Source organism: Temnothorax nylanderi, unplaced genomic scaffold (assembly GCF_030848795.1).
Source record: "Temnothorax nylanderi isolate EJ_2023f unplaced genomic scaffold, tnyl_v1.0 TNYL_tig0071_pilon, whole genome shotgun sequence".
Lineage (NCBI taxonomy): Eukaryota > Metazoa > Arthropoda > Insecta > Hymenoptera > Formicidae > Temnothorax > Temnothorax nylanderi.
In genome coordinates this window covers 505,904-518,352 of record NW_027249133.1, presented here as the reverse complement: position 1 = coordinate 518,352, position 12,449 = coordinate 505,904, and the positions used below count along the sequence as shown (strand labels likewise).

Sequence of the window (12,449 nt, the reverse complement as noted above, 5' to 3'; positions counted from 1 at the left end):
AAGTCCTACGTAAAAATTTTCTCTCTGCAGGCCAATTTAAGAGATTAAATTTTATGAATAATAATTAACAATTGTAAAAAGAACTTTATGTCGACTGTCATAAAGTTTGCACGCGGGGGAATATGTATAAGTAAGATACACGCGCGGGTTAAACCCTTGCCCTTTTCTCTCGCCGATAAGTGACCCCATTATTTTCTCGATACGAGGAAGAGAGAGCTCGAATGTTATCCCCTCTCTCTCTCTCTCTCTCTCTCTCTCTCTTTAATATCATCACCCGTAAATCTGCCTCTCGCATGCTGCAGCTCAGGGGAAATATTATTTCGCTTCGTTTGTTTGTCGATCAGCGAAGCATAAATCATACTGCTGTTTCAATGCAGCAGGTTATTTGAGATTTCTCGAATCACGATAGCCGTTAAGCGATTAATTCCGTTGGAATTTCCTTCATTACACAGAAAAAAAATGTTAAACAAAACTTAAATTAACGCGTTCGTTGTTTCGTATATACGCAACAATCTATAATCTTCTTATAAGAATTTTAACATTTTATTTCAACTTCTTTCTTGATTGAACTATATAACATTATTTTATTCAAGCGACATAATTTTATCTCAAGATTGCCGCGTTGAAACTTTATTTTCAAATAAAGAATATTCTTTTTTTCTGTATATATCCATAAACAAAATAATACGCGACTTAATAAAATTATATCGAACTTAATTCTCTATTATATTTTCATCAGACGTGTCAAACGTATTCTCGGTTCTTATGGATGCTCAAATAATGTGAACAAACGGCGTGGATCTCAATGTTTTTATTGATACGTTTTACAATAGGCATGGATATAATTTCCTGAGGAGGCCCTTTATAACGAGGCTCTTTTTTCGAGTTAATAATTTTGAGCGAGCGTCGAGTAAATGCGCGTCCGCTTTTTACATTCAGAGATATTATAACATTTATAACACGCACTTATGACATTTATCAACGTGGGGGTTCGTGTAACGTAATCCGCAAAAGCACGAATCGAAACTGCGAAAACTACCGACGGGCGGCGGAGTCAACGGATTTATAATGACCGGAAGAGTAGTGGGATCCTCTGCTTTGCGCCTGCAACTATACCTGCAACTCTCGTCGCGTTACACGGGGTTATCGATTCGGATATGCTTTCTGACCAAACGCGAGTAACCGCCCTTTTTTTTCCTTTTGTCGACAAAGAAACAGAGAGATAGAATGTAAAAGTTTAATGCATATATGCGTTTGCGGCGGATGTTAGCCCTAATCCCTCCTCTTTTTTCCGCCACTTAATTCCTCCAACCATGCACTTTCGTGTCCCAACGCGATTTTGATTGTTTGTCGTTTCGAGAACAAATAAGCTATGGCTCTGAAATTTCTGCCTGATGTTCCCTACTACAACAACTTTTTTTAAGGATGGGGGGAGGGATTATCTCACGATCGTTGGTTTCCCGGAACGAACGACCGTTAGAAACGCGTGGGACACGGAAGTGCATGGTTGGAGGGATTAGGATTAAAGATCCTTTAATCGGATATTAAAGGGAATAACATGCGCTCGGCTGTATTTGCTAGGTGACATCAAACATCGAATATATTCCATAGACCGTAAAGTATTCATCGTTTTAAACACAGGGGGGAGAGCGAGAGCAAGGTCGTGCCAATCAGCTTGATGTCAATCACCGTCATCGGTGAATTTATGTCTGCAACACAGTAAACAACATTTAAATGTGTAAAACACAAACGTGTCCCTACAAATTGAACTAAAATTTTCCACTCTTTGCTAACTAAACTTTTCAATATTTATCCTCCGTCTTTCTATTTTTCGTTATTTTTCCGCGCGTTAAACGTGAATCCGACATTCTCTTCGAAAAAACTCTGTTTAATGTCTTGTCACGCGTAAAACGGGGGGGATCATAAAAAATGCAATCGCACAAAAGCCTCTTAAATATTCATTTGCCCTTTAAACCGCGGGATCGACCTCTATAACTTTTATCGCTACCGGTTTGGAAACGTTTAAATAATTAGCAGGATTTTATCTCCGAATTTAACATTTCGACGGACTTTCTCGGGGGATTCTTCAGCTCCTTCGGTTCGGTTCACTGCAGTTCACTGTTCTCTGATCTCTCTCTCTCTAATTCCTGTAGCAGGTGGGAGGCTTCGAAAAGTAGGCCACTTCGTGTAACAAGCGGAAGACTTTTCTCGTTCGGGAAAGCAGAATCGAGGCCGGCCGGCGTGTACTTCGATCCTTCCCTTGTCTCTTCCTTGAGCTCGCTTCTCGGCTATCTCCCTTCTTCTTCCTCTTATCCGTCTTTTGATTTCTGGCTTCTTCCCAACGCCGTTGATCGACCTTCTCGTCATCGATCTGTGTGCCCCATCGTCGAATTTGCATATCTCTCGCCTTCATCTGCGCTCTCGTTAGATCGTTGTATGTAAAACACTGTATTTTGAATATTTGAACGTTGCAGTGCGTTCTTGCAAATAATCTTTTTTTTTTAACCAGATTTTACACACATTATATTAAAGCGACATGTTTTTCTATCACCTACCTGCGAGATTTAATTTTTTCAACAGACGTCCCAGTTCTCAAATAATCACGGATACGGTGAAAAGTAAATAATTTAAAAAATCGGAGAAACAACATAAACGGGAGAAAGAATTGCGTGTCATATGAAAAAGTAAAAATACATAATATTTAAAATTGGAAATATGCTGGTAAGATAAGCTTATCCGTTTTTAATCTATTTAGTTTTTAAAAATCCCTGTATTGTGCCGCGGGACGAGAGATTATAAAATCCAACTGAAAACACAGAGAAAATACAGGGAAATTTATTTCTTTGATATTAATCTGAAATATCGCGTTCGTGTAATATTAAAATACTTTACGTGTAGAAACTGTGTGTAAATTATCTTCGCTATTTTCCACTACTTTTTTTGCAGAACTCTTTTATTATAAGACTCCGTTTTTCACCTTGGATATTTGTCAGAGCTCCAATTCATTTCCACTTTGCTCTATTTATTGAGATAAGGTCTGCGAAGCGTTTCTTTTGGCAGACATCCTGCGTACCATTTATGAAAATGTCAACTCTATACATTTGGAAATCCTTGCCAAGCCATTCCCATTTATCACGGCGGCAGCGGCGACAACTTTTTTGGACATATCTTTGAAAATTACGGCACTCAGCGTTTATCCGTTCTTAAACTGAAACAGCGCGATAATCGATATCTATCTGGGAGCTTCTCAAAAGCTAATTGTGCGAAACGATGAATGTGGAGTGGCGCGATTCTCGAGATAAGGTAAAAAAAACCTATCGCTCCACATGCATTATAGTACTATAATTAGATTTATATTCACTTTTAATTAATTTATTCATTTAACGTGAGCGGGTTTTATGTTGCAAGAGGACGCCAATGTGCTATTTTTCCGCCGTATATCATTGTCAGAAAGGATATAATTATAGCCGCAAATGTGATAATAACACGAGAGATATTTTACAAATATTCGAGGTAAAATATTAAATTTTCCAAAGCACAAAGAGCAAAATTATCATTTTACAGACACGAAGGTAAAAATCGTGATGGAAAAGTCGTCTTTATTTATTGGCCGTATTATTTTTAGCTCATTTACAAGTAATAAAAGTCGCCGGTGGAATAGAAGCGCCTCGTCTGAAATTAGTTTCGCTTGAAACACTTTTCTCGAAGTCTATTAATAAATAATAATGCGGAGGATAATGACAATAAGCAGCTTTCGTAGTCGTCACGCTGTCGTGCAACGTGACCGATTCTAATCCCGCGGGGAATAGTTTAGGTGACTCCGTGTATTGACAGCAAATCGCTGGTATTGACGGCGCAAATAGAGCCGTTAATATCGGCACAGAGCTTAGCCGAGATCGAATCGGAACGACGGAGATATCGGATTACCATTACGTTGCTCACGGAATACATCTACTTGATTAAGATTTGTTTGCACTAGTCAACGAGCGGCCATTTTTACGAGCGTCCGAGAGCCGTCGTCGTCGTTCTCGAGCGGCGCCGTCGATTACCGGATCCGCTTATCCTTTTCTAAACGTCTCGTCCGTAAAATACGGCATTTTCGTCCAACTGCGCAGCCAAACAGCTTGGAACTGCCGTCCGCTTGTACGACACGGCCGCGCCCGCGCCGTGTCATTCTTGTGTCATTTCGCAGTTTATACGCGTCAGGATACATTCTTAAAATGACTGGACTCGAGTCATTTAACAATATCAAGTAAATGCATCTGATAACTATCAATAAAATATTTGAAAGATTAATTTTTATTATCTTTGTCTATTTAATTATTGTCTATCTAATTATTGTCACCTAATTATTGGACCGATTTAGAAGTGCGCACCCTTATTTACGCGAAAAGGTTGATGCAAATCATTTCGGGTCAAATCTACCTTGGCCCATCTGTTTAACGGACCGCGAAGCGAAGTTAAACTGATAATTTCAAGCGGTATTGATAATTCCGACTGGTTCAAACGAAACATGCTTAATCTCAAATTTGGGCCATTGTGGTGTAAACATTAAATATTATAGCGGGTTAATTCCAATTAAATACCACGTTGCAGATCCTAAAAGGCCCGTCATCACTGCGTTCGGGTGCAATAAATGCAACGCGTCGACATCGGTAACTTTTTTCCGCGTTTGTCCGTTCAGGGCGGAAGGAAGGGGTGAATAGAATAGGTGACCGTCGTGGGGGTAAGGGATCAAAGAGCAAACCGTCACAGTGCGAAACAACACACGGCACCGATAACAAAGAATGGTTAATCGAATTTCCGTCGAGCCGTCAATCTCCGGTAAAAGCATCGATCTGATTAAGGTTTGTTTGTCACCCGCGACGTGTCACAATGCGGTTTTCCGAGGAAGAGAAAAAAAAGTACCTTCTCTCGATGCGCCACGTAAACGATGACAAGGCGATAACGAATCAGAAAGCAAATAGGACAGAATTTTGTTGACGTGACACGCCAATTTCCTTTTATGCGAAACAGAGATCTTAGGTAGGTTGTAAAGAAACTTTGCCTGTAAATGTGGAGAAAAAAATGTAGGCTAAATCAAGGAAGAATTGCGCGGAATAAAAAGAAGAACCCAGTTTGGATTTATCATTCGATCTTAACATAATCCCGGGCAAACAAGGAACAAACAGTACTGGAAAATATAGTAATTCTTTTGTAATATTCTTTCTCTCTCTTGCTTGAAAAGATTATTATCTCACTAAATATGAATTCTATCCGTTCAATATTCCAATAATAAAGAAACAAATCGATCGCGACAAAGTAAACTTAAAATATTTTTTAAGTATCTTTAGAATTGTTCGTTATTGCATAAAAAGTCGTGTAAGACGAGAAGCACAAGAATATTAGTCTATATCTATATTTTTACGTAATAGTTTCTTGCAGTTAATCTCTCTTTGCAGTTAATCTCTCAAAAAGTATTTATATGAGAAATTTTTGTGATTATTATTATGCTCGACCAGATTATCCTGCTACTGCCATTCACTCGAGGTATTCGCGCGATTTAAGGAATCGGCTTTAAATGCAAATTTTCCTTTCCACTCCGCACCCGCTCCCAGCGTTTTTTTTTTTTTTTACTTAACATTAAGTAATGGCAATGCTTTGCGATACAAGATTGCGTTCGTCGCTATATTTTCGCCCGCTCGCTTTTCCCTCCGTTTTATAACCCCTTTACCGATGTCCGTTTGTAGATGGGAACAGACGAAAATGGCAGTGAGGGTAAACTGGCTGTGAAAACGTCACCGTGTTAATGGCAATACACCACGCTGCGTCCAGGGAGAGGTCGGGGGAAGACCGGGGGGGGGGAGGGATGAAGGGAAGCGAGCAAGGGGAAAAAGAGGAAAATTTTGTTACGTGTCCGCGTAGCCGTGCCGAGCTGTGCCGAACCCGTAAGCCCGGTAAGTAAATCGAGTAACGTCGTTAAGTGCCGGCACGATTCCGCTCGTCATCTTCCGAAGAAAATTACATATTGCTTCGGGAAAGGGCAGAACGCGCGCGGATATATAACGACGATGTCGTGATATATCTCCTGAGGATCTCCCTGATTCTCACCATCAGGATCCACCGATTAATCCTCGAAATTCAATTTCACTTTTCCATCCGTAATATCGTCCTTGATCTTCCTTTTTTGTCATTACTCGCTTAAAAGCCGTCGGATTTTTACATTACCTTTTAATTTAACTTTTTGAAAGCAGGAAGCAAAGATAAGGCAGCGACGAAAAGGCAAGAAATATTTTCCGAATAAGGAAATCTTACTAATACTTACTAAAATAAGTAAAAGAAGCAACGGGTTCAAACGTTTTTTTGAATAGCGGGGCGATATTTCGAGGGATAAAAATTGGAGGTGAAAAAGAATATATGTATTGAGGTCCTTTGCGCAAGGAGCAATCGCAATATTCGCCAAAGTTTATGATTGATATGAAATATCTCAAAAGGGAGCAGGTCGGTATATTCTTTGAAAGCTTACGGTATTGATAAAAAGAAAGAGGGTTGTTTCTCACCTAAAAAACTCCCAAAGAAATTCTTACCTAAAAAAATTCTTACCTAAAGAATATCGCCGGAGTTGGTAGTTCTGGTCTTCGTCTGTGGTCCCAGCCGATCGTTCACCTCCGCCCGCGGCCGGTAATAAATGATCTTGCGAAAGGCTTTGCGGAAGTGATCGCTCAGAAAGGCGTAGAGGAAAGGGTTGACGCAGCTGTTGGTATAGGCGAGGATATGACTGACTATCTGTATCATTATCGTCGTCGTGGTAAGCGGAAACGCCTCCAGGGACTTGGTCACCAGTATCACCTGCAACGTGACGACAACGCGGACGACATCGTGGATGACGGAGTATCGAAAAAAGGGAAAAGAAAAAGAAAAATCGGTTCCCTCCAGAGAGACAGGTCCCTTTACCTGTATGGGGCACCAGCAGACGGCGAAGACGCCGACGACGACGCAGACGAGCCTGGTGGCCCGTCTCCTACCGCGCTGGCTCTCGGCGCTGGCGCGCGCGTTTCGCCACAGGCGGATCAGCATCGACATGTAAAAGATGCATATCAGAACCAGCGGCAGCACGTAGCTCGTCAGGAAGAAGGTCACCTGGAAGACGGTCCGGTACTGGTCCTCCAGGATCCGGCAAACCGTCAGATTTTCCGACTGCCCGTTCGGGTGCTGGAACACGTAGGGGAGCTACGAACGCGCGATGCATCGGCGAACGATGGGCTGGATTCGCGAGGTCGTGGCGTCCGGGGCGCCGCGCGCGGCTCACTTACCTCGCCGTGAATCATGAACGCGGGTATGGACACCGCCAGGATCCATACCCACATCATGCAGATCGCCTGGATGGCGTGATTCTCCGTCCTCCACGACATGGACGCGATCGGATGAACCACCGCTAGATACCTGCGAGCAATTTCCCCTATCTTGACGCGGGTTCACTTTCGATCGTCGAGCACATCGTCATCAGCTTACGCGCTGACGCGACAGATCTTAAATTTCCTATTTTAACCAAGTTTTCTGGAAGACCTTAAAAGGCGCACGAAATTAAAAATATCTTCTGCCACTCCGTTTTTTTTTTTAATTCAACGAAAAGTTTGGGAATTAGTTCACAAGTTTAACTTAAAAGTGGCGCTCGATATCTCCGAGGCTCAATTTACAAATTATACAGTAGTTAATTCTCGTTTCGAGGGTCAGCATTTTAAAAATCAACCTGCAGATAAAAGGCCCCGCCTTTTTTGCTCTCGTATTCGCTTTGAGGGAGAAAAAAGTTAAGGGACGAGGGCTGAAAGCCGCCTGCTTTTGCGACGTAGTTTAGCGACATCGTTCTGAAAGTAGGATGCAGAAAATCGATTAAGGAAGATCGATTAACGGCTCTTGCACGTAAATTTTTAACTTGATGTCGACGGACAAGATATTATAACGAAGATGCGGGAGAGGGTTGCGAGCATTAATATTAGAATACCGTGGCAGTTTTTAATAAAAATGCCCCTTTTTTTATATCCTCTGGTTTAAACGATACAACGTCGATACCGAATTAATCACGAAACCGGCATCATTATTCAACGTTGCATTATACATTATTCATCAAAACGACATATATGAGATTAACAACGCGGTAGTTTGATCTCGCGATGCAAGATAATATGTTATCAGAAATAATATTAGCAATTCGTGTAATGGCATCTCGTGAAGCTGCATCTCCGCGACCGGAGATTGAATAATGAAAATTGAAGTCGCTAATTTAATCGAGTCCTCCGTTACCAGGGGAAACGTATACGGGCGCGTTCGCCAGATGAAATATCGCCGGCAGATATTGGAGCTCGGCGACGAATGTCTACAACGGTCTCCACGTCGTTTGAAATTGGCACGTTCGAATTGCCTGAGATGAATGTATCAAACGGCGTGTATCCCACGCGTAGTCTCGCAAAACCCGTACGCATCGCGATTCAAAGCGCAACAATGAATCAAATGTCAAACGAAGAGCCCGGGGAGTTTTACAAAGCTTCAGGAAAGGTCCGTGCTGAAAGGCTGCGAGAGGCAACTCAGGATAAAGATAACAGAAAAGCTTCCGAGGATAAAGGATACGATATATTTCTTTTCCGCCTTGTTGTCATACATCACGGCGAGCGGAAAATTTATATTATCTCATCTTTTAGTCAAAATAAAACATATTCTTGGAATAATCCTTTAACCTATTTGCAACGGATATACGTCGAAGGGAAGGAAACAAAAAATTTAAACTGTTTACTACAGCATTTGCGTCTAAAAAAGCTGGAGCAAATATGTGACTAACAATAGCCATTCCCTAGGTGGATTTTACTGTTTTTCATAAAAAAAGATAATCTGCCGTTTGAGAGATTCTTCGAAAAGCATTTATATTTCTATAAAAGCATTTCGCATGCTTCAAATACACAAAGTCACCAACATATTACGAATTGTGTGTTGCGATTCTATTCGCTCTTGCATGATTGCAGTATTGATTCTGCCATGACAGCGAAAACAAGCAATATTTACGTAAAAATTCTTCTAAAAAAGAACAAAAGTCAAAATACAGAAAATACCTTTGCCCCTCGTATTCTTATATTTTAAAAGAGAACAAATGCTTCTGCATCTATCTTCCGCCAATAGCGAACGTCTCGCTTTATTCCTCGGGCTCGTATATCATTTTTGTTCCGTACTTGTTGATAGCCATTGTCTGCACGCCGATACATCTCTGGCGGGCCTTATCTCAATTTTTACGCGCGACTTACTCCTCTATCGCAAACTGTTTCGCGGCAAAGTCTAATTCTGAAAGTTCGCGTGCAGGCGAGGCGCTATGGCAGAGAGCGCGGTCGATATCGTAAACAATGATCTTGGCATACCAACCTGTCGAGACTCATGAGGACCAGGGTGTACACGCTCGCGTAAGCGGTGACAATGATCAGATACTGTACGGTCTTGCACCAGAGGTTGCCGAACGGCCAGTACGGCAGGACGAAGTCGGTGGCCGTGAACGGTATACAAAATATAACGAACAGCAGATCGGCGATGGCGAGGTTGATTATGAGGATGTTCGTGGTCGACTTCATTCCGGGATTCGCCGCCACGACCACGATCACGAGCGAATTCCCGGCGAAACCGAGAATGCCGATTATACCGAAGAACAATGGCACCACCACAATCACGATGCTGTGCACCAGTTCGTAGTCGAATTCCTGGATATAAGTGTCGCTCGCGTTAGTCGCGTTCGCCACTTCCGGCCTCATGTTCGAATCTGTGTGGCCCTCGCGATCGACCCGCGATCTCGTTCGCGTTACAATTAAACTTGTTTAGCCCGGCTTAACCGAGTCGGATGAAATAGGAACTCTGTAAGCAGCGAATATATGAAACGCGAGGCGTGATGCCTACTGCAATTTAAAAACTCGATTATCGTAATTTTGTGTGATATATATTACAGCGATAATAAAGTCGACGTGGATCGCTTTAGGAGAATTCGCCGGCCTCTGTCTGTGTCGAGGATCCCAAGAATATCCTTTCTTTCCGCGAAGCTCGTTTTCCTTACCGAACAGCATCGAGTGTTCGCAATTGTCGATTCGATACATAGCTCGTCGTTTCTTTTTTTTACGTCATTATCCTTCACTTCAAATTTTTCATCGAATTCTGAAAAACCTCAAGAATCGGAAGCTCCACTTTTCGCATGAGAGAACGTTAACATATTATTATAATACGATATTTTATTTTAATTCTGTCTTCGGTTTAAATTACTGAAAATGCACGTAAAGTATCAGTCCCCCGATAATAATCTTGATAATAATTTTATTTATCCATTTGGCTGCGTATGAAGGCGTAAACAGCGCGATGCTTATTGACGTTTTATCGAACGCCGCGAACCAAATTGAGGAACGCCGCACTATAAGAACTTCGATCGAGGCAGCGGATCAACACGGCGATACGATAATCGATCTCTAAATATATAACATGGGTAATAAACTTTCCAACATTTGTTTACCGCCGCACGATTGAACTTGACAAACTAAAGTTCGCGCAAATCACGCCGTGCACTTCGTCCGCAAGTGCGCTGGCCAACTTCTTCGAATAAAATGATATCGTAACAAGCACATTATATTCCACCTTGATAGAGTGTCATTTATCTCATTGAAAATAAACGTTTGACAACCGACATTGTGAGCTAATTTAAAATAGTCTCTAACTGTCTTGTGTTTTCAGTTCCATATGTTGGCGCACGTTAAAGGAGCGCGACTTTACATCAAACATTCAAAGCTCTGTAAGCCACAATTGCACTGAATATTTCGAACGAGTGTTAAAGTAACACAAAATTACGATAATCGAGTTTTTAAATTGCAGTAGTACAATCTTAAATGTTCGTTTTCCAGACAGTTTCGTGCGTGTTGTTAAAAATGACGAAATCGTTCCAAGAAACGGTTTGTTTTATTACGTTTTCCATCGTCGATCGCTGAAACGAAGCGCTAAAAAACGCGGCAAAACAAAATCGAAAACTCGCGGTTTGGCAATTCGCGCCTCGACACTTTCGGCAAATCTCTTCAATTGAAGAAGTAGCTTCACCACTGAAAATGGCACTTCCGGCAAAGTTGATTGATAAAGACGTTGGTAGCGTATTGGCCGAGTCGCGGGATGTATCCGCGTACCATCGCCCACCAGCTGGCGATAAACCACCGCTAGCTCCGGGGGTGGTTTTATACTGAGGATCTCCGATGGTCGACAGTGTGGCGCGGCCAGGAATGGATGGGGCTAGATACGCGCGAACGAAACGGGGGAAATTCGCGGCGCCATCTGCTACGCGTGTCGATGTCCCGAAATGGGGATGCTTACACACAAAAAAATACATACATAATTAAGTACATAATACAAGGTAAAGAATATGATACTTATTTTATAGACAGATAATTTTGGATAATTAGAGCGAAACGAGGACGATCATTAAGAATTAACTATCACAGTTCTAAATGTAAATAAATACTCCCTTTTTTTATTTAAAACACTAATTTATTTCTATTGTACCTATTACTTAATTATTTATTTCCGACTTTTGTTGATCAGTTTGCTCTTTCTTTCACCAAATATTAGATGTTAATTATATTGTTATGCTAATTGAAATTACGCATTTTTATGCCTATTCTTTTTTTCAAGTTTATTAAATATTACTTTGACACCACACGGTGGTTAAATGAATAAAATATTATTTAATTATGGTAGAATTAACAAATAACACACACACATCACATACAATGTTAAATTTAAATGTTAGATTTCTTAGTTAGTTTCTCGTTAGTCTTCGTTTTTAAAGAAATGTGTTTATAATTTGGCGAAACAATTTTTATCGCTCAATTTGTTCTTTCTGTAATTGTATATGTAACAGAGTCTAATATATTACCAATTTATTTTTATTTTTTTCGCAATATACAAGAGCCTTACACGTGTGTAATACGTTTTAGTTGATCAGAGAAGGGAGAGATAAAACAAACGATTATTTGACATATAACAGAACGGACGGAGTATATCCACTATAGACGAGGGTTAAAATGTAATTATCCGTTGTATAAATGTCAAAGCACTCAAGACCTAAATTCCGAATCATTATAGGCATTTTCGCAGATTTACTAATTAGTTAAGACGTATATTAATAATATTACTTTAATAATTACAATTATTATTATAACAGTGTATAAAATGTATAAAAAGCTTGGACCCGTTACACGATAATTTATTCTTTATAGAATTTTAGAGATAGAGAAGATAATTATCTTTTTACCACAAATTAAGTTCCAGCAAATAAAAGAGCTAAGGCAAATTTGATTTACTCCTTACTTAAACCTAAATAAAATTTATCTTTATTTTAATCAGTATTTTCTAGAATTTCAATTATTATTAATAAATATATAACAATCTATATATATTTTATTAGAAAGTAA

The 12,449-nt window shown here is 40.5% G+C and overlaps 1 protein-coding gene across 3 annotated transcripts; it reads right to left on the bottom strand.

Moving 5' to 3' along the window:
* Positions 1-796: 796 nt before the first annotated feature.
* Positions 797-11,254, bottom strand: Asta-r1 (allatostatin A receptor 1). Of its 3 annotated transcripts, none has more exons than XM_071708800.1 (6): positions 10,955-11,254; positions 9,385-9,864; positions 7,293-7,422; positions 6,934-7,191; positions 6,583-6,828; positions 797-1,709 (listed from the first exon to the last, which is right to left on the bottom strand). In XM_071708800.1, the coding sequence occupies exons 2-5, from the start codon at positions 9,762-9,764 to the stop codon at positions 6,583-6,585; spliced, it is 1,014 nt and encodes a 337-aa protein (XP_071564901.1). In that variant the 5' UTR covers positions 9,765-9,864; positions 10,955-11,254; the 3' UTR covers positions 797-1,709. The 3 variants fall into 3 exon arrangements, with proteins under 3 accessions (XP_071564901.1, XP_071564899.1, XP_071564900.1); XM_071708798.1 differs by having other exon boundaries at positions 6,934-7,209; positions 10,955-11,249; XM_071708799.1 differs by lacking the exon at positions 10,955-11,254 and adding an exon at positions 9,954-10,621 and having other exon boundaries at positions 6,934-7,209.
* Positions 11,255-12,449: the final 1,195 nt, after the last annotated feature.

Excerpts from the sequence above, each read along its gene's own strand:
- Asta-r1 (XM_071708798.1), bottom strand. The coding sequence starts at position 9,764 with ATGAGGCCGGAAGTGGCGAACGCGACTAACGCGAGCGACACTTATATC. Across the intron at positions 7,423-9,384 it reads GTCCTCATGAGTCTCGACAG|GTATCTAGCGGTGGTTCATC; the intron begins GTTGGTATGCCA and ends AATTGCTCGCAG. Across the intron at positions 7,210-7,292 it reads CGTTCATGATTCACGGCGAG|CTCCCCTACGTGTTCCAGCA; the intron begins GTAAGTGAGCCG and ends GCGCGTTCGTAG.